Below are 22162 nucleotides of genomic sequence, written 5' to 3'. Positions count from 1 at the left end.
TACAGCGTGAGGCACCTTTACTGTTAGGGGGCTCATGAGCACTAAAGCTGTACTGGCTAGCACAGCTTCTGTTGTGGCAGCCACAGCCCTAAGGCAAGGCGGAAGTGCTGCAGCCACAGGATCCAATTTTTTTTTAAAAATATGCTATTGGTCTTTGTTTGTCCCCATGTAATTGTGTTAAAACTGCATTCATGTATCCCCCCTTTTCGTCCACGAACAAAGTGAATGGACGAAAGTGATCCGGAGGAGGCGGCGGAGATGAGAGCGCTTTTTAAATCACAGAGAGCCTTCTCAGCCTGCTTATTCCATTGCACCCGGCCAGAGAGGGAAGGCCAGGGTGTTTGCTAATTTTTGTAACGGCTGTGCTCTTTCAGTGAAATTCAAAATCCATTGCGGCAGTAACCCAGAATGCCCAATACAGACATAACCTGTTGTTTTGTGACAGGTCTGGGAAGATTTTGAATGGTGTTAATGCGATCGCTAGAGAGAGCTCTTGTTCCATTTGTGATGTCATGACCTAGATATTTTACAGTTGTTTGAATTAACTGCAGTTTAGCCTTTGAGACTTTATGGCCATTGTCCCCCAGAAACAACAGTAGTTTTTTTAGTTTCCTGTGCACAATCTTCTTCTGTAGCGCTGCATAACATAATATCATCTACATACTGTATTAATGTACTACCTTGGTCTGGTCAGAACTCTTCTAAATTTTGAGCAAGCGCTTGTCCATACACACAAGGGGCTTCAGTATATCCCTGAGGCATGACAGTCCATGTCCAACAGCGGTTTTGGAAAGTAAAGCAAACCAAAATTGAGAATCAGGGTGTACAGGGATAGAAAAAAGCATTGGCTAAATCAATTACTGAAAAATAACGAGCAGAGGGAGGGATTGCAGAAAGAATAGTGGAAGGATTAGGTACAATAGGAGCTCTAGGAAAGATTGCAGCATTCACTTGTCGTAAGTCTTGAACAAAACGCCATGAACCGTCAGCCTTTTTTACAGGTAAAATGGGAGAATTAACTGGAGAATATTTAATTGGAATAATCGCACGCGTTTCACAAGATCGGAATGTATGCGGAGATGCCAGCCTCTGCTTCAGGAGACAGAGGATACTGGGCACGATGCGGCGGAAGAAGATTTAGGGTAGATCACCAGAGGCTCACAATGGGCTATCCTTCCATAATCATTTTACCCTGAGACCACAAAGAGTCAGGAAGCGCTGAGAGCCAAGAAGGGAAGTAGTTTGCAATGAAAAGCAGAAAGGGAAGTGCGCACAATGCACGTGCACTAAAAATCAGTTTGAAGCACAACTTTAGTTATTAAATGGTCTGAGGTATCAAAACACCTGAGCAACATGTACCAGTCTGTTCTATTAAGACATTGTTCTACCCATGGTCCGATTTCCACCCAATTTACAGTGCTTCGATTTAGCTAAAGAAATATGAGGTACTGGCCCTCCAAGATAAAAGATATCTGTGAGCATGTGCAGATGCAGCAGCTTTTGTGGAGGAAATGAAAATGCAGGGATGTGAAGGGTTTCGGGCAGGTGCCTGAAGAAAGAAAAGATTCTAGCCAGGGGTGTCTACTTCTATAGGGAAATATTGGGCAGTGCAATAGGGTGTCAGGGGCTTGGAGATTGGGAAACAAGCAGGAGGGAAATGAGTGAAGGGCTTTAAGAAGGATGGTGTGTGGGGAAACATTTCATTGAAATGGAGAGAGAAAGTTTTGTCATGAGATCCCTTCCTAAGAGGTTAACTGGACAGAGCTGATTTAAAAGAAATCAGTGTGTTAAAGTGGAATCACTGGAATGCAGCTGAACTCGAAGAATCTCTTGAGGCAGGGACCTCCTTCAGCGAAAGGGTTGAGCGTGGCTCCTGTGTCCACGAGGAAAACAGTTTCAGTGCCATTCACCAGCCAGCAAAGTCAATAATGGATCAGTCTCTGAATTATGGGTGAGCAAAGGCAGTTGAAGAGAAGGGATGGGGATCCCTGCGATTCCTATGTCCATGAAACATCAAATTGTTCAGGTGGTGGAGGAGGGGTGGGCACTTGTGAGGGCAATTGCGGCGAAGTGTCCCATTTCACCACACCCGTAACAAGCATATGGTGTAGCGTTTGGATCTGGAGGGAGGCAGCTGAGTGGATGATCCACTTGGATTAGGTAACATATATCCGCTACCTTGTCCCGTCCACACCCTTGTCCCGGAAAAATCCTCCAGGTCCACGACTTCTGCCGGGAGTGGCCCCACCAGTGTAATAGTTCATTTGTGCTGCAATCAGCTTTGTCTGGGTGTCTGACTCTTTCTGCTTGCTCTGTCGTTCAGCATGCACTGCGTGACGTTTTACTTCCTCAAACGCGGCAGCCTCTCATCTAATACAGGATACCTTGTTTTGAATGTCGCTTCTAAGTCCGGAAACAAAAAGGAACTGCAGTTTTAGTTCGGTTGTCTGGATTTTCAAGGCCGGAGTGTGTTGCCATTAACTCTTAAATTCAGTGTGCCCATTCATCTACTGTCTCATCTTTTTTCTGTTTGGCAGCCGAGATAAGAGACCAGTCTCTGCCTTTCTTATACTTGTCCTTAATATTATTTTAACATGTTCCCATTGCGTAATAAAGGGACCTTCATCCCGGCCCCGAGGCAACACCTCGTTCCACTGCCACGGGTTTCCGTTATGCTGTCCATGATTGACAGTGTCCCATGTGGTGCCAAGCTTTCTCCACAGCACCTGAGTCCATTCTGCGGCATTAGGCTTATACATATCATACAGCTGCTGTAATTGTTCTATGAATTTTTTAAACACACCGATGACTTTGGGATCAGGCAATTCGGACACAACGTCCTTCAGCTCTTGAATGTCCCAGTTACGATGTATCATTACAGTAGTGGGGTTATTAGCTCCTGCAGGTTGCATTGAATCATGTCGGGGGGTTCTGGGATCTCAATCAGGGGGCATTCGAATAAGGGGCCTGTGGGTTTGGGGACTTTAAGGGGGATCGAAAGGTGGTGTTTTGATTAGGGGGCTGAAGGAATAGGGTTTGACTTCTAGTGCGTTGTGAAATGGAGGTTCTAGGATCGTGAAACCCACCTGCCGCACCCATTACGTTACTTTTGTCATCCCCGGATCAGTGTGTAATGAGGGATCATAATGATATTCTTCAAAGAAACCAGACCCCAAGGGATCATCTTTTAATTCTGGTGCGGTGGGCTGGAGGTGGCGGAGGAGAAGGTGGGGGTTGTGGATGTGGATGGTGTAGAAAGGGTGGAGGAGCAAGTGTGGGATATAACGGGTCTTTTTTTTTTTTTTTTTTTTTTTCTTGCTCTTCTTCCGCTTCTCATTCGACTGCAGTCCCGAATCTGCTTGCACTTTCTGTAAAGCTATAAATAACTTTTTTTTTCCTTCTAGTTCTAACTTTCTGCAGCCAATAATTCATTTCTGTACTGCCTTTAAATTACAATCTTTAATAACCAACTCCCATCTGTCATACATAACACGGACCTCTATTACAACATCCTCGTACATTTCTACATACAACATCCTTGTGCATTTCTACATAATATTTTTCTAATTTCCTGAATTTCACTTGCGTCTCCTGTCCTTTCTAACGGCCACCGCCCTCCGCTCTGCCTATTCCACTTTTTACATGCTTTCTTAAAATCTAAACCTGTCTTTTTCTCGATTAACTTTCTTGGAGACCCCCTTTTTTTTTTTTTTCTAGATGTCTGGTGATCCTCCGAAAACAGTCCTTCTAACAATTTGATAATGATTTTGAATCCTCGAGGCACTGTTTGGCAGGCTTGCTGTTATATGTTCCCATTTTTTCCCTTGCTTTTTCCTCCCGATTGCTGTGACAGATTTATTCCCTCTTGTCGTGTCCTATTCTCACTTCTGTCTTCAATGAACTACCAGTTTTTCTGAGTGTGCCACTCACTCGTTTCTAGTGTTCCCCTTAATATTCCCAGAAGTGGAATCCGAAGCTTTTCCTACGTTACTGTCACAGTGCTCGGCGAAAGCAAGTATTTATTTCCAGTACGTACTTATTTATTCTTCCCCTTGTTTTATTAACCTGTTATTCCTCTATTCTATACTCTATCCTCTGTCCCATAGATTTGTCCGGGTTTATGGGTGTGCCACGCACCGGATCCCATCCTAAATCCCCCTTTTTTAATTCCCAGAGGATAGTGTTCTATACTATCTTTCCCAACAGGAGTGACTTAAAACAAGGTATTTCTTTTCCGTTTACTATTCCCAGTCACTTTTTATACTCCACAGCAAGCCCGCCTCCAGTTTTATCTTTTTACGGAAACCCCCGATGGTACTTACCCCAGCCTGGGTGTTAGTCAGCTCTGTCAGGAAATCCTTCTCAGTCACCGTGGTTGTACCAGAAGGAGACCGGGGACTCCTCACGCAAGAGCCATCTCAGGACAGGGCAGTCCTAACTTTTATCGGAGCTGCTTACACTGCTGCCGGTGTACACTGTAGCGGCAGTCTGCTTCAAGAAGACAGATCGCTGAGGTCTTCCCGCTCAAGGAGTCAGCCGGCCGTCTCCTGCCCCAAGTTGGGCGCCAAAAACTGTGGTTACTTTTTCTATAGTATCGTTTCTTGTGACTGAAGACAGAGAGATATAATTAAAGTTAGTAAAAAATCTTTTATTAAATACACACCAGGCAAGGGTAAGATGACAGAGAAGCACAGTCCTAGGACACCTGCCCTTCATCTGCACTGAGGGGTCAGTGTTTTAGATTTTTATAGGGTTTTTTGTCTTATGACTTTAGTTACACAAGTATTTCAAAACATTAGCCTGAATCAGCATTATCAAAAATCTAAAGGTGGAGTACATCTGTTAGTTTCCTTAGTTTGGGGCTCGATGAGTCCACACCCGTGGCCTTCCATGTAGTTGCCCAAAACCGAGAAGTAGCACTTGTTTACGTACTCTATAAGCATGCAGGGTCTGCGTGACTCCTACCACACACACCATAGAACATGCTTTCTGTCACGTACATCAGATTTGTCAAGCACAAGTTATTGACCTGTATTTTTATTTTTCCACACAACTTAACACAATAATTATTTTATTTAGGGATGAATGCAGTCTTTAATATTAGGAATACAAATAAAGAAAAACATAAAAACAGACCTGAGGTGGGCTGGCACCCTGCCCGGGGTTTCTTTCCTGCCTTGCCCTGTGCTGTCTGGGATTGGCTCCAGCAGACCCCCGTGACCCTGTAGTTAGGATATGGCGGGTTGTATAAAAACAGATAGCCACACAAATCAGTGGGATTGATATTTAATTGAATAAATGTGTGAACATGGCGCCCTCGTGTGGACATGAACAGAATTAACAGTGGAATTTTAAATCCAACAATTTTCTTTTTGTATTATTCAGGCATCTTTTTAAACATGAAAGTCACATAAATCTGATCTTTTAATTCTTTAAAGATAAAAATAAAATATTTCCACAGACACACGTCATTGGAAGTCTTGACATAACTTTTCAAGTTTTCTTCATCTACACGAACAAGTGCATGAAGTTCCATCTAATGGCATATCTGGTGGCCTTCCTCAAAGTCACACCTCACCTGTCACACTTTGTTCTGCTGCTCTTCATTTTCTGTGTCACGTATTTCACTATCTGGGTGTGAAAATTCAACAAACAGCAAAGGTTTTATTCATTCATGTTGAACTGACAGCTTCTTCTTCCAAAATGTTCCTCCAAGAAAGGAGAAGACGGGCAAACATTCAAGTTCAGGTTTACTGACAAGTGTGCAGATTACAGGAAACTCTGACTTGTCTTCTTGACAAACACGAACATCACGTTTAGAGTTTCATTAACATGTGAGAAAGTCAAAGATACAAACAGTAAGACCACCGACATGTGTGTGGTGTGCAGACGAGAGCAGTGACTGTGATTAGTGAGAGGAAGAGCATGAAGATCACGCTGATGACACAAGTTTATCTACAACTCCAAAGTCACTCAGCAAATCTCATCAGTGACTCAACTTTCATACTGCAGGCCGACGTGTGTTTGTAGAGGCTTCTGTTCAACAAATGTAACAACTCCTAATTTTAAATCCCAGCATGCTCAGTGTCTCTGTGGAGTTTACGTGTTCTCCTGGTGTCACATGACTATTCTCCCAGTTCTCCCAGTCGCACATCACCTGGTAACACCAGACAAACACACTTGCAGCTCTGTCCCTGACTCTATTTGAGTTCATTTATAAATGACAGACAAAGTGACATTTCTGAGTCTCACATACGCCTTCACACTCAAATGCACAATAAATAAACTGATTCAGACGAGGACTGGATTAATGAATTGGAGTCCATTTTTAATTATTTTAATTACACTTCATGGCCACAAGAGGTGCCATTCACACACAATTCTGTATTCTATTGTCATTTTTAATTGTTCTGATTTCTGTGAAGTCGTCCATTTTGTAATTCTGTTTCTTCAGTTCTTTTCCTCACGTCTAGCACTCTGTTCAGTAATTAAACTTATTATTGTCATTTCTGTCACACACTCCGACTCCAGCACTGCAGCAGACCACCTGTGTGTGTCACTGAAATGACGTCGAGTCTGCCGGAGGTTCAGGACTGTGAGGTGGACCCTCAGAGAAGTTCACGAGAAGCCATTTTCTTACAGAGGACAGCGCCGTGTCACCTCACTGATGTCGATGATTTCTTTTTGTAATTCCTGCCTTTCTTTATTTCATTTGACGTCCCTTTCTGTTTTATTTCATTTCATCACAAACTCATCTCAGTGTTGATGAACTTCTCAGCAGACTTACAGTGTTGTGTATTTCAGTCCACGTTTAACAATAGAAGTATATAACGCTAGATAGGAATTCAGGTTTGTCTGATCGGTGGTCTCGTAGTAGCACAGTGATTGGTGGTCTGGCCTTCAGCTCTGGTGTCACAGGTTGGTTCTTATCTGTGTTGCCCCCCACATTGACAGCCCCCTGAGACCCTGAATTAGATAAGCGAGTTACAAAATGGACGGTGGTCTCGATATTCAGGGTCTCTGATTACTTCTGCTCAGCTCACACTCTTCATGTCTTTTAATGTCACAAAGTGGTCACCTCAGGGTCATCAGGACTGACCACCAGCAAGTGACGTCACACGATGACTGAAGACAACAAATCCAGTGCTGTGGAGAAGACGACCATCTTTGTTGAATTCCTCTTTGAACGTCAAATTAAAGACACGCACTCAGGATTTCTGTTCATTCTCAGACCCTCAGATTCACATTTGATGATGGAGCCGACACTTTGATCCGACGCCATTTAAAAATCCCAAGTGTTCAGTCCTGATGTCTCATTAAAAATGAAAATCAGACGAGCAGCAAACAGCAGGACACCTCAGGGGGGCTTTGAGTTCGGTGGTCTGAATGTTACAGAAAGTCTCCATCGGCTTTGTGCTGCTCAGAGATGGACAGACGACATTAATACAGAGGGGTCAGTGTGTGCGCAGGGGGCAGATGACCAGAGGGGCCGCATTTTTACCATCGTTATTAACACCAGGACTGAAGTACGGATAGAGGGGCTCAGTGAAGGAGTCTGTGAAGGTGTAGAGGTGAGAGCGGGACTGGGCATTGTAAAAGGAGACCTGACCTTCATCATAGTCCAGAAAGACCCCCACTGTCTGGGGCTTCACTCTCAGGGGGAGGGGGAGAGAATGGTCAGTGACAGCTATGTACTCGTTCTCATTCATCAGCCACACAGTCCAGCATCCATCATCTGGGGTCAGTATAATCCTCCCCTTCCTGTTGACCGACTCTCTGGCGACTCCTAAAGTCCACTCAGTCTTCCCCCCGACCTCCACCTCCCAGTAGTGTCTCCCTGACGTGAATCCTTCTCTGGCCAGGACAAGAACATAGCAGTCAAACCTCTTTGGATTGTCCATCACTCTCTGTCGTGTGCTTGTGTCTCTCACTTCTTTCCCATCTTCAGACACAATGAGCCGTGGATGTGCAGTCTCAGGGTCAAAAGTGACATCAGCTGAGGAGAAGATGAAGAAAAGAGGAAGACGTCAGGAAATCAGGGGACTTGAGGAAGACAACAACACATTTACACTCCTTGAAGGACCTGAACATTAAAAAGACAAAGACGTCAAACAGCACGTGTTCAGTTCTCAGCCCACCAAGCCCCTCGTGTGTCTCTCTGTGTCACTGCTCGGCCCCCTGTGTAGTCGCACCTCTGACCTCCTCCATTTTATCTTCATTTAACCCTAAAGAGCCTGATCACCACGCTGTGAACATTTTAATAAAAGACGAATCACACAGCGAGGATTTGTTAAAGACACAAACAAGAAGACCACCAGTGAGGCCTGGCACTCGTTCACAGACTCACCAGCAGCTCTCAGACTTGTCGTCACTAACCTGAGGGTCTCATGTCCCCCCTGGCCTGTTGTCCTCCTGTTCCTGTCATTCCTGTCCACTTTGATTCATTTTGCTCTGCTCTGCTCTGCTCTGCTCTGTCGGTGACTCTGTCACTTTTGTCAGTACAGGTGAGTGGGCTTTAATAAGGAGAGGGGGACAAGAAAACATACAAGGTGACAACACTGGTAGTGACGACAAAGGACAGGACAGCAGGACAAAACACAAAGTGGCACTAAAGAGGGGACAGGACTGGACACTGAGGGGGCTGAGAATGGACAGCGGGCCCTGTGAGGACTCAGCAGCACTCAGTTTACTTTAAAAAGAGCAAACGTTGGGAGTGAAAACCTCAAGTGTGTCCTCAGTGTTGTCATCTCACAAATACTTCAACATCGACATGCTGGAAATGTGAGCCTGAGAAAGGGTCTGCACTGAAACACAGGAGGGTTCTAAGTGACAGAAGGGACATCGTGGAGTCTTTAAGTAGCAGGATTAGTGACAATGACACACAGTGCTAATCGGTACGAGACCACCAAATCAAAATGACCTTCTGAGAATAAAGTCTACAAGACAAACGAGCGTCCTTTGTACCGAGGAAGACATCTGAGGAGTTGTGTCTGCACGAGGAGGGTCCGGTCTTTAGTTCTGTCTTTACTGACTTGTCTGACGTTCTTGAAACACAAAATAAAGTAATGTCCGCCTGCCAAGGAGAATCCAGCTGTTTATGACAGAGGATTGTTTAGTGAACTTCATAGGAATAAGAGAACTAGCGATATTCAAAGAGACCACCAGGGGGCAGTAGAGGCTGAGGTCTTCCTGTTCCTTAACTAGCAGCTCATCTGCCTTTAAACACACAGAACAAGCAGCCATCCATTGTCATAACCTGCAGAGGGCAGAGTCGAGGGGCAGATGGAGACGATCACAGCAGGCATCAGGACAAGGCAGGAACAACCCATGGACGAGACGCCAGTCCATCAGCGGGCAAACACTCAGACACACATCAGGGCTAACTGAGCGTCACCGGACCACCTAACCTGCAAGTCTTTAGAGCACACGGAGGAGACCCTCACAGTCACAGGCAGAACATGCAAACTCCACACAAGGAGCCCCCAGGATGTGAACCCCAGTGTCCTTACTGGGAGACAGCAGCGCTACCACTGTGTCACCATGTCACCCACACAGAGGGACCTCAGCCATTAACTGAGACCTGGGGGACAGTCACAGAGCTCACAAGGTGCTGCTTGTCATGGTCATGAAGGTGACACGTTTAACATGAAGACACAAAGACTACAGACACAGAAAATGAGAATTTCATGACCAGCTTATCAACCGTACCTGCTGAGCTGCATATTCTCCTCCATTCTGTAAAATAATAAAGAAATAAAGAAATAAACTTAATGAGTCCAATAAAGAGTGAGACTTGAAAGACCCCCAGAGACCCCCAGTTCAAATATTGTACCTGCATTGGTGACGCGTTGTGACTTTTCTGCAGAAGAAGAGAGCTGCGTTACTGAGTGAATAATCAGGTGGGTCAACTTAAAACATCATCTCTTCAGTTCTCACTCGCTACTTTCATTTACTTTCATTTTCCTCTTCTGAAGTCTTAAATTATCTTTGCATTTCAAATTTCCCTTCATAAAGACCCCTTATAATAGACAGCAGAACAATGGACATGACAATAGCTGGAGTGCCAAGCACAGACTGAAAGTGGATTTGCAGAATTAACAGCCTACTGGCCTTTGGCTTTGAATCTGCGTGACGTCTGATGAAGAAGGAACAGAATTATTTATGATTATTAGGAGTGGAGGTCCTACTGTGAGACTTCTGACCGTGTCCTCGTGACCACAGAAACACAGAAATGAACGCTGCAGGTGTAATTAGTGTGACTGCAATACAATAAGACACGTGCCAGAAGACCCTCGTCTTGACCAGTTTGTCTCCTACTGATGGCCTTGCTATTTGTCTTCTCCATTGTCAGTTCAAATGGCTCCTCAGTGCCAACTGTCTGAGTGTCGGTGACCAGAAACAAACTGCTGTGTGACCTGAGACATCAGAGTGACAGTGGAGGACTGAACTTCTATCAGGTGACATGTGATGCCCACTTCACGGGGTCCTGCTCACTCTTAGGGGTTCACAGTTAAAATAATGTGGTGAATCCAAATGTGAGGACAGAAATCCAAATGTTTAATAATCAGACTGAGTGGAGCAGACGGAGCTTTAGAATAAAAACAACAGCAAACAAAGGATAAGGAGGACTCTTGTGTTGTGTCCAGTACTACTGAGGTAGGGTCTGAGCCCCAGGACCCTCAAACTGATGGACCAACGATAAGAAGAGTGGACTAAAATAAAAGAAGAAGATGAGAAGAAAACACAAGGCACCTTACTGAGTGGCGTAAATAAGATCTGAGAGGACAGCACAGTGGGCACCTCAGGGTGTGTGTGAGCTAAGAACGTTCAAACAGTTCTTATAAAATACTGATTCACTCTCAGACATGGAATCAAATACAAATCATATTCATAATAATATTATCAGGAAAGCATCCTTAGACTCCAGAATGTTTCTTAGCAAAGTGCCTCTACTTGGACTTGTCATTTCTAGCACTAATGTTTCACGTTCTTATTGTGTCCCTTGAATTACTAAACTCTCTCCCTCCATTTAAATCTTTAACAGTTTTATTTTGCATTTTAATACAAAGAAGAAAAATCTTTTCTTACCAATTTCCTTGTGCAGGAACCATATAGGAAGGAATCCAACTGTAGACAAAAAGAGAAGAACAAAGTGAACATTTGAGAAGAGAAGTGGGACTGACAACACCAGTCTCTCCATGGATGAAGGACACCTCAGATGAATATTTATATATACTGTATATTGTGAACGTCATACCAGATGGAGTGGCGTCCCAACTGGGGTGAAGGCTGATACTTTGTCCAGCTGAGAGGCCACAATGAAAGGCTGTGCCACCTGCCCAGGATGGCTTTTGGTTCTTGTCCTACGTGGTGGAAATTTAACAGATGGACTGGATGAAATATCAAGGACAATACAGCCTACAATATGAGAGACGGCAGTGATCCACTGGCTCAGTTCATATGACTTGTAGTTCAGAAGGGCAATCCTGCCAGGGTCTGTGTCTGCCACCAGAGGGCACTTCCATAAGAGAGCCTACAGTACCTGATCATGTGACCCCCATATGTGCTTTCAGAATGCAATGTCATGACACCAGCAGTACACCAGGGTCCAACATACAAGAGAGCGTCTCCTTCACTTGGAGAGTCAGAGTTGGGAGGAAGAGGATGACACTCACTAAGGAGGAGCAGAGGGAGACAATAAAGCACTTATTTGGTGTATTGTTTAAAGTAAGAGTTGTGAGGTGTTGTCATGTAATAAAACATGTTATGTTATCCTCCGTTGGTGTCGGACGTGGTTGTATCTGCTGTTCAGAGCTCTGGGGCACCCCTAGTGGCCACAAAATATACAGCAATATGTCTGCTTCTGAGGTTGACTAGGGACATTGTCACAAGTGAAGACTTTTCAGGTGACATACGTTACATACGATACCATATTTATATGTAACCTTTAGGGGAAATGACAGAGATGTACGATTTAGGAGATCATTGTTACGCAGATGACACTCAAATCCATATTGGGGTAAACTTCCACCACTACTCTCCTCACAAACTGACTCCATGAAACAAAGTCAAGGGTGCAACAGACGTTCCTTCAATCAAATTGCTTAATGACTGAGGTTCTTTAATGGGTCCTTCTTCTTCTGTACAAAAAATAAATCATTTGAGTTCATCTGTTGATAGAATTCTGTTATCACCTACCATTAATGTCTGTGACCTTGGAGTTATTTATGACAGTCAGCTCACGTTTGATGCACACATTAAAAACATTACCAAAATGTATTTGTTTCATCAGCACAAGATGGCAGGACCCTGAATATTTCAGTTACTATCTGCTTCTGAAAAGAGTATTCATGTCTTCATCTAAGGCCCTTCATCATTGAGATTATTGCAATGCTCTTCTCTTTGGTCTACCAGCAAATTCTCTTAAGAAGCTCCAGTGTGTGCAAAACTGTGCTGCTCAGACTCGTACCCATACGTCACTGAACCGTCACATCACCCCTGTACTGGCGTCACTGCACTGGCTCTCTGCTCACAAACACGTCACATTTAAAACTCTCATTCTAACACACAAAGAAGTCCACAGCACAGCCTCTCGTCACATCTGTGGCCTCGTCAGACCCTCCATTCTGCTGGCTCTTTGTCCCTGCAGGAGGAAACTTCAAGTCATGGAGGATGAGAACTTGATTTACAGAATCTAATGACGTTCTGTTTGACTCTCCTACTTTGTTTGGATTTATTACTGGATGTCACAAATTGGTTTTTACTTCGTTATTTACTGCTTACTTTATACTTTTTATTCTTCTTTTCTTGCTATGCCTTATTGCACTCTGGTTCAAGAATAGTGTGTTACAAATCAAATGTGCTATTATTATTATTATTATTATTATTATTATTATTATTATTAAGTGATCATGTTGGCATAGAGGTTGGCACTGCTGCCCAGCCCAGTCAGTGTATATGTTAAGAGTATTAGTGTGTGTGTGTGGGTGTGTCTGTGTGTGTGTGTGTGTGTGTGTGTGTCTGTGTGTGTGTGTGTGAGTCACAGACTGGCACCTTACAAATGGATTTCTACTGTCGTGTGTCAACTCTCTGCTACCGTTAATTGGAATCAGATAACAGATGAATGAATTTTACATTCAAAATCATAAAATCAATTTAAAAAGCTGTTTATTTTTATTCTTTTTGTTTCCTTCCCTATTCACACATGAAGCACCAACACAAAGGAGACACAGAAGACTTCACTGAACGTGGTGGGCCACATTGGCTCAATGCTGACCATTTTCAAATCGTCTCCTCTTCACATTCAGGCTGGCCGGCCTGATCTCCCATTTTGAATTTCCTGACCAGTTCACGTTTATTCAGTCACACCAAGGCCTTCACTAATTGAACTGCTCAGATATTCATGGACTCTGAAGACCCCTGAGAAGCCACCTCACCATCACAGGAGACAGATGAGCAGTGGCCAAGTAGAAAGAGGTAAATCAGCACAAGTCGAGCTCATCAGACCAGTCCTTGATCAGAGTGTCTCATATCTACAGCCCTGTGCTGACTCACGACTAGAGAGAGGACTAAATGTGTAATGGAGGAGCCATTTGGCACTCAGCGCACACGTGACGTTAGGTTTGTCAGCCCACAGATCTCAAACTCCAGGTCAGCTCCTGGTATGATGTCTCCAGTGGACAGTCTGCATGTCCTTCCATTGTCAGTGGATTTCCAATGTGGACTCCTACAGCTGCTAACTGTGAATTGTGTGATTAAAATACAAACTGACTGACACGTCTCAGGATTCACCGATGACAGTAAAAGTCACAAAGTAACTGAAATCAAACTGTACTCACCTATTGAATCATATCTGGTGTTTGTTTCTAGGGAAGACAAAAAAAAGAATATAAAGATGAATTATTTATGAATAATGTTACCATTTACTGAGCAGTCAGTCTGTTCTGATGTCGATGTGAGATCTTCTGTCCTCACCTCTCATTCTTCTCCATTGAATGACCAGCAGGGGAGTCACCGCTAAGCAAAGAACCAACAAGACGCAGAAAGCCACCAACCAGCCAGAGACCCCTGGGGAGAAACCTGCAAAATGAGGGGAAGACGTGTGAGTCTGTGAGACAGGAATGAGGTTCAGGTGAGGAAAACACAGAAGAATCCATCAAGTGGGACTCCTTCATGCTAAGGGGAGCATCATGAGACCCTGCATTTACACCACAGATGATGTGCTCCTGTAGCTGGAGCCTGGGACCAAACACACCTTCACAGCCATGTCATCAGCGTGTCCATCAGCCCTCTCGTTCTCCATCATCAATTATCCAGTATCTCACCTCCATTAATGTCTATTCAGTGTCGTTCTCCTCCAGTGTTTGTCTCCTACGTCTTTTAATCTACACGTTTACTTTACATTTCTTTGAATCACGTGACACAGATATATATGGAGGTCCACTCCTAGACTGAGTCACAACTGAATTTTCTATTTTTCTATTTTCACGATGGCCTTGTCTCAAAGTCGCACTGCTAGCCAACTGTACCTGACATTGTAGATTTGTTCACGTGTGTGTGGTGATGTGAATTCCTGTATTTCAAAGTTCCAACTCTTATTCATATTTCATTTCCACTTATGGATCTTTTCTTTTAATGTGCATATGGCACATCGTTTAACACTAAATTAGTTACTACATTGATTTTCCAGGTAATTAGTAAATGGGAGCCTAGCTTTTAGAGCTGATCTACAAATATGTGCTTTAGTGCCACATTCTGTGTAAAAATAAAGTGCCAATGCTGCTAGTGCCACACTATTAATGACGTACTGTAGATGCCAAGTCCGGAGTGCCAGTCTGGCTTTGGTGCTTTACTTCTCATCAGACAGCTGAACACGTTGTACTCCTCCTTCACCGGGAGGGACGCTGCTCACTCTCAGAAGACCCTCGGAGTCCCGCTCTGACTTTATTGTGGACTGTGACGTCACGTCTGCCCCATTCATGTCCCTCCAGGTGACTTCTGGTTGGGGGTTCCACTTCTCAGCGCTGCACTCCAGTTGGGTCTTCTGGCCTTCAGTGGAGCTCATAGAAATGGAGGGCTGAGCACCTAAAACTAATGAAACACAAAAGAGTGGAAGATCAGTGAAGAGAAGAAGAAGAAACACTTTAACATCAGCTGACATGGCATACGGTTAGGAATGAACTGCTCAAATAAAGGAATTTGTTTTTATTAGTTTGGATTGCAGGCTTTGATTTTATTTTGTTTGACTTGTTTCTGATCATTTTATTTATTGCTTATATTTAATGAAACTTGGCAGAGCGTCAGTTTGTAAATGCTTGGGACCAACTGAGGTAAGTTGGCAGGTTTGGAGACTTTGAGGATATTTCTTTGAATGTCTTCACACTCATAAATAAAGAGACGAGCTATTGAAATATTACTGGCCTGGACCGGAGGAGTTTGTCACCTCAACAGTCCTACAAACCAGAGGAGCAGCACCTTTGATCTCTGGAGTCCAATTCCTTGGCATGCTGTCTGTGCTGGGAGGCTTCTCAGGTGTCCTGCTGTCCCACTTGATGTCCCACCTGATGGCATCCAGTGTCAAGTTTTAGACAGGGTCTTAACCCACTTTAGGTGTAGTTTATCCATCTGTGATCTTCTGGTGATTTTTAAATATTATAATTGTGTATATTTCATTGTTTGTGTCCTTATGTATGTTATGTTTATAATCTTGCTCTGTTTATTACTTACCTGTTATTTTTTTAGCATATCTAGTTATACACCTTATATCATTTATTGAGTTTAATGGTATTTTTGTATTTTATTCTGGTTTGTCAACTTTTATTTTACTTCAGTTCTTTGTATATTCTGTATTTGTCTTTATTTAGTGTTTGTTTCCAATGTCATATATTCCATGTTGTTATTTCTGTGAAGAACTTTGATAAGGAGGAATGTACTACATGAATAAATTGTTTCAATATTATTATTATTATCTTCCTTATCTCATCATAGGACCCAGTCAATCATATTGGCCGGCTTTAACATCACCAGTTAACCCAATTCATATGTCTTTCTATTTTAAAAGGAAAATCAGAAATCTCAGGAAAAAAGTCAAACCTGATGAGGAGGTAGAAGTGCAAACTCTACACTGACAACAAGTGTTCATGGGAAGTGGACATGGACTTCATCAGGCAGTAGATCAAGCCACTGAGTCATTGTGCCATCCCATAATACAACTAGAAACAAATGCACACTGACCTTCAACAGTGAGTGAGACCTGAGTCTCCGCTTCTCTTTCTCCAGAGTACACAAGACACTTGTAGAGATGATCATCTGAAACACGGACATTTCTGATTATTAGAGACACATTGCCATTCTTGAGGTTGTCTCTGCTCAGAGTTCTTCTTGTGTCACTCTGTTGCCTGATTTTGTAATCGGCGTATAACAGCTCTGGTGTGCTGAAGTTAGTTGTAAACCAGTTCACTTCAAAGGCCTCAGCATTAAGCGCTGGTGAGAGGGAGGCTGGCAGGACCACATCTTCACCGACATAAGTGACGACAGGCTTAGAAGGACCAACAACGATGAAGCTGTCTGGAAAGGAAACCACAGGAGTGGAGTGAGGACCAGGATGTGATTTGTAAATTAGAAAAATGACAAAAGTTAATGAAAACCATGTTAGGTCCCAAGCCCGGGCCAATGGGGAGGGTAGCGGACCTGGCAACCCAATTCGCGAACTTGATGCCAAGAAAATTCTATGGATACACTCTCGAACGTTTCAGATATGGTGCCCAAAGGTAGGACCCCCAGGTCGGCGGATACCCAAAAGCTACTGGGGAAGAGCAAAAGCCGGACACTAGTAACTGAGGAAATTATGACGCTCCTGGGGGTAATCCCCCGGGATGCCCAGGTGCTAATGCAGTCAGCGGTGAACAGAACAGCCTGAGCTTTAAAAAACGCTCAAAATTGCTACTTGGAATGTGTGAAGTATGAACCAAGGAAAATTAGATGTTGTAAAAAACGAAATGGACAGGTTCGAAATCGATATCCTCAGAGTCACCGAATTACGCTGGACTGGCAGTGGTCATTTTCAATCAGATGATTTCACCGTTTATTATTCTGGTCACGATAACGTCAGAAAGAATGGGTAGCGTTTATTGCGGAGAAAAACATTGCGCGGGCTGTAGAAAGTTACAAAATAACTAGCGAACACATAATGTCCATCCGCCTGCATGGAAAGCCAATGAACATCACGATTTTGCTGGTATATGCTTCTACAACGGTCACATCAGAAGAAGAACTTGAGCGATTTTACTCTGAAGTACAAAAAGCTGTTGATGAAACACCGAAGAAGGATGTCACCTACATTTTGGGCGACTTCAATGCAAAAGTAGGCAAGCAAGCAGAAGCCGACATTGTTGGCAGTTTTGGACTAGGCAAGAGGAATGAATCCGGCGAACGCCAGATTCAGTTCTGCCAGGAAAACCGATTAAGAATCACAAACACATGGTTCATGCAGCCAAAGCGTTGGCTATACACATGGACATCACCTAACGGATTGCATCGAAACCAAATTGATTATGTCCTTTGCAGTCAGCGTTGGAGAAGCTCCATAGTTGCGGTTAAAACTTTCCCTGGAGCACACTGCGGCTCAGACCACGAACTGCTAGTCGCAAAATTCCTGGTGAGACTTTGTGGCATCAAAAACACGCACCACCGAAAAAATTCAATATATCGAAAATACCAGCATCATACGTCATCGATGTAAAACATCGCTTTGAATTACTTGATGTGGCAGAGAAACCACCAGAAAAATTATGGGACGATATCAAATCAACAATCACGGAAATAACGAAGAGGTACGTACCAAATAAGAAGCCAGAAAAGAAAGGCAAATGGTTAACAGAGGAAACTTTCAGGATTGCCCATGAAAGGAGAACGGCTGAGGTTGCAGGAGACAGAGATAAGGTGAGGAGGCTGAACGTAGAATTTCAAAGAGCCGCCAGGAAAGATAAGGAAGCATACTGGAATGAGCGTTGTACAAAGCTTGAAGAGAATTGCTTGAAAGATCACATGAGGCATCTATTCGCTCAGGTGAAGAACATCCGAATTGCTTTCTCTGCTCATAAAGAATAATCAAAAACAAGGACAGAACCGAAGCATATGACCAACAAGGTATAAGGCACAGGTGAAAAGAATACACTGAAGAGCTGTACGCATGCGAAAATGAACCTCGGACTTCGCAGAACGATGGCGCTGGAATTAGAACCACCGATCTTGGAAGCAGAAGTTGCATGGGCCATCAAGCAGCTTACTAAGAACAAAGCTCCGGGCATAGATAACATCCCAGTGGAATTATTGCGGCCTGTACCATCGGCAGTCATCATGACCCTGTGTCAAAAGATCTGGTAATTCGGCAAATAGCCAAGGGACTGGAAAAGATCCATATTTATCCCGTCACCGAAAAAAGGTGACACCTGAGAATTATCGTACAATAGCTCTGATCCCGCATGCGAGCAAAATGCTCCTGAAGATCATACAGGAGCGGCTAAGGTCAACAATCAAGACAGAATTGCCTGAAGTACAAGCAGGTTTCAGGCCTTGGATGTGGCACTCGCGACCACATCGCAAACCTGCGTTGGATCATTGAAAAATGTCGGGAATATCAAAAGAAGATCTACCTGTGCTTCATAGACTACATGAAGGCATTTGATTGCATTGATCATATGAAACTGTGGACAGCCTTAGAAGAGTTGGGTGTACCACCGCATCTGGTTAAGTTGATCAGATCGTTATATTCCAAGCAGGAAGCCACAGTTCGGACACAATGCAGAGACACTGAATGGTTCCACTGTAGAAAAGCAGTGCGACAAGGTTGCATCCTCTCCCCCTTTCTGTTTAATCTGTACGCGGAAGTCATCACGCGGAAGGCAGGAAAGGAGGAATCAGAAATTGGAGTAAAAATCGGCGGAAGAAACATCAATAATCTCCGATACGCTGACGACACTACTTTGTTTGCTGAAACGAAAAATAGACTTGAGGATTTGATAATGAAAATCAAGCACGAAAGCAAAAAAATGGGTTTGCAATTGAACTTAAAAAAGACGAAAGTAATGACGACCACAGTCAACAACATCAAAATAAAAATCGACGATGAGGAAATAGAACGTGTTCAGGAATTTACTTTCCTAGGCTCAAACATTGACCAGGGTGGAGAACTTTGCTCAGATGTAAAAGGAAGGATAAGCGCTCGGCTGAAGTACAATGCTAAACATGGAAAAAAATTGGAAAAGCAGAGATATCAGCCTCGCCAATAAATGCAGGCTAGTCTGTGCAATTGTTTTTCCAATAACCATGTATGGATGTGAAAGATGGACCCTGAAAAAAGCTGAGAGAAGGAAGATCGACAGTTTTGAACTTTGGTGCTGGAGAAAGCTACTCCGCATTCCATGGATAGCGAGAGTAAAGAAGTGCTAGAGCGCATAAAGCCGGACATCTCGTTAGACGGGAAAATCACTAGACACAAACTGACCTATTTCGGCCATATAATGCGATCAAATTCGCTAGAGAAATTGGTCATGCTAGGGATGGTAAGCGGCAAAAGAAGACCCGGGCGCCAGTGGACTCATTGGCTTAACACCATCAAAGCAGACACGGGCACGAGCATAACACAGCTCAAAGAAGCTGTGCAAGATCAAAAAGCGTGGAGAGAGCTAGCTTATAGAATCGCCAAAGGTCGGAAACGACTGAACAGATGACACACATGTTAGCCTACTCATAAATGTTTCATTATCATTTCATCTTTCTGACTTCTTGTAGAATAAACTGTCCTTAAATTATTTTTCTAGGTTTAAACTATTGCATGCCATAAAACAAAAAACAATTAAATTCTTTCTTTTAATTTTTGGACAAAGAAGCTTACAAATAAATAAATATTCTTTGTAAAGAGACTTGCTTCTGCTGAACTTTACTACAAAGAGAAATGTGTAAATAAATAATACGAAACATCTACTACACTTGAAAATTAACAAAATATAACCAGCCATCCATCCATACCTGCCCAGGAGATATCTGTGTTGTGTAGAAACAATAAGATAAGAAGAGTCCATCGCATCTGAAGGTTCATGGCTGAAACACAAAGAAGAGCTCATTGTACCTGTGAAGTCAGCTCCTCTGACAGACTGGTGTGTAAAACAACTCACAGATAAAACTGCGTCATCTACACTTCAAATGACAGGAGCAGAGACCACAATTTATATCATTTGTGTTTACATGTTAATAAGCCCGGGGATTTAACTGACATTCTTTACTTGATTTACTGCCTGCACACTTTGTTTGACATGAAGCTTTTCGACTCGACTCTCAGCTCTTTTGTTTTATTTTTTCTATTTATTATTTAATTGATCTTTATAATAAGCGCACTCTCTCATCCCAGTGAACTCCCAGTTCTTCACTTATCTAGTTTGGTTTGACCTTTTCTACCACAATGGCACAGTAATGACACTCTGTCATCAAACTGGCAGACATCAGAGGTACAGCTGTGGTCTGTCACACCCACCTTTGACTTATTGTAGTCCCCCAAAACACAACTGCATCAGACTGGCCCACCCAGTGGTCACCAACTGGAATTTATTCTCTTCTTCTGTTGTTATTGTTCTGGACTGGTGAGTCCTAGAAAGTATGAGATTCACTTTAGAGAGATGACCAGCAGATGAAAGAGGAAAGCAAAGCCATTATGAAAGTAGGAGGACATTTCCTAAATAAAGAACTGAGGCCAGCAAAACAAAAAAAGGGGAAAGAAAAAATGTGAGGTGAAATGGAAAAAAGTTCATTAGCTTAAAAAACAAATGGTGCCTACTTCGGCTATACGGTATAAAAAGGTATTTGTGAAAGGTATTCCTTTGCTGTATATAAGTATAATTTACAAGCTGGACACCATTATTTTATACCAGAAGAATTGTGACATCGAGTGACATGTCACCAGTAGTCATAGAATGACAATGAAAATCTGCTGTCAACACAACATGGTGGTAATCAGGCCAACAAATGATACAAAATCTCTAAATAAAAATGAAAACATTGAGAAAAACAGTATGGACAATAACTAAACCTTTGAAAATGTAAAATTGATGGCCTAAATTCAGGTAACAGTTTATTAACTACTAGCAGAATACCCTTGCTTCGCAGCGGAGAAGTAGTGTGTTAAAGAAGGAAAGAGAAAGAAAAGGAAAAATTTTGAAAATAACGTAACATGATTGTCAATGTAATTGTTTTGTCACTGTTATGAGTGTCGCTGTGATATATATATATAGCAAAATACCCGCGCTTCACAGTGATGTCATGTGTTAAAGAAGTTATGAAAAAGAAAAGGAAACATTTTAAAAATAATATAACATGATTGTCAAAGTAATTGTTTTGTGTATTTGTCTACATATCTATATACATATCTACATATACACACACTCGCACATACATACCTATCTACATCATATATACACACACATACATACATACACACACACAAATTATATACATGTGTGTATGTATGTATGTATGTATGTATGTATGTGTGTATGTGTGTGTGTGTAATATATATATACATACATATACTTGTGTGTATGTTTGTATGTGTCTATATGTGTGTGTATAGGTTTGGTCACTGAGTGCAAGGGAGAAATAATAAATTATAGTCTATAAGTTATTACACAGTAAAACATTAACGTTTTAAGAAGTACAGGTACATTGAAATTACATTTTCTATGTGAACGCGTTCAAATTTGTGCCTCTGGTAATGTGCCTTAAAGGCATTTAAAGAAAATTAGTTTTGTGTCCTCTGCAGTGTTAAGAGAGAAAGGCTTTGGTTTGGCATAAAAGGAAAAAGGTGTAAAGAAAGGAAAGTTGCCTTTTTCTTTTATATAGTATAGCAAAATACCCGCGCTTCGCAGCAGAGAAGTAGTGTGTTAAAGAAGCAATGAAAAGAAAAGGAAACATTTTGAAAATAACGTAACCTGATTGTCAATGTAATTGTTTTGTCACTGTTGTGAGTGATGAGTGTTGTTGTCATATATATATATATATATATATATATATATATATATATATATATATATATATATATATATATATATATATATATATTTACACACACACACATAAACATATATATATATACATATCTATACATATACAC

General features: G+C 42.5%; 1 protein-coding gene and 1 pseudogene across 1 annotated transcript; one reads left to right on the top strand and one right to left on the bottom strand.

Moving 5' to 3' along the window:
* Positions 1–6303: 6303 nt before the first annotated feature.
* LOC120517109 (E3 ubiquitin-protein ligase TRIM39-like) lies at positions 6304–14894 on the bottom strand. Its single transcript, XM_039739224.1, has 7 exons — positions 14808–14894; positions 13975–14079; positions 13839–13865; positions 11089–11127; positions 9833–9859; positions 9709–9735; positions 6304–7996 (listed from the first exon to the last, which is right to left on the bottom strand). The coding sequence occupies exons 1-7, from the start codon at positions 14857–14859 to the stop codon at positions 7455–7457; spliced, it is 819 nt and encodes a 272-aa protein (XP_039595158.1). The 5' UTR covers positions 14860–14894; the 3' UTR covers positions 6304–7454.
* Positions 14895–16949: 2055 nt separating this feature from the next.
* Positions 16950–17740, top strand: LOC120519050 (annotated as a pseudogene).
* Positions 17741–22162: the final 4422 nt, after the last annotated feature.

Source organism: Polypterus senegalus, chromosome 1 (assembly GCF_016835505.1).
Source record: "Polypterus senegalus isolate Bchr_013 chromosome 1, ASM1683550v1, whole genome shotgun sequence".
In the NCBI taxonomy this organism is placed as follows: domain Eukaryota; kingdom Metazoa; phylum Chordata; class Cladistia; order Polypteriformes; family Polypteridae; genus Polypterus; species Polypterus senegalus.
The sequence above is the reverse complement of the archived record's forward strand: the minus strand, read 5'-3'. Positions and strand labels throughout refer to the sequence as shown.

What these genes read in the sequence shown, in the direction of transcription:
- LOC120517109 (XM_039739224.1), bottom strand. Translation starts at nt 14,859, where the DNA reads ATGAGAAGTAAAGCACCAAAGCCAGACTGGCACTCCGGACTTGGCATC. An exon ending in TCAATGGAGAAGAATGAGAG is followed by an intron (nt 13,866 to 13,974) that starts GTGAGGACAGAA and finishes TGTCTTCCCTAG; the next exon opens with AAACAAACACCAGATATGAT. An exon ending in ACAACGCGTCACCAATGCAG is followed by an intron (nt 9,736 to 9,832) that starts GTACAATATTTG and finishes ATTATTTTACAG; the next exon opens with AATGGAGGAGAATATGCAGC.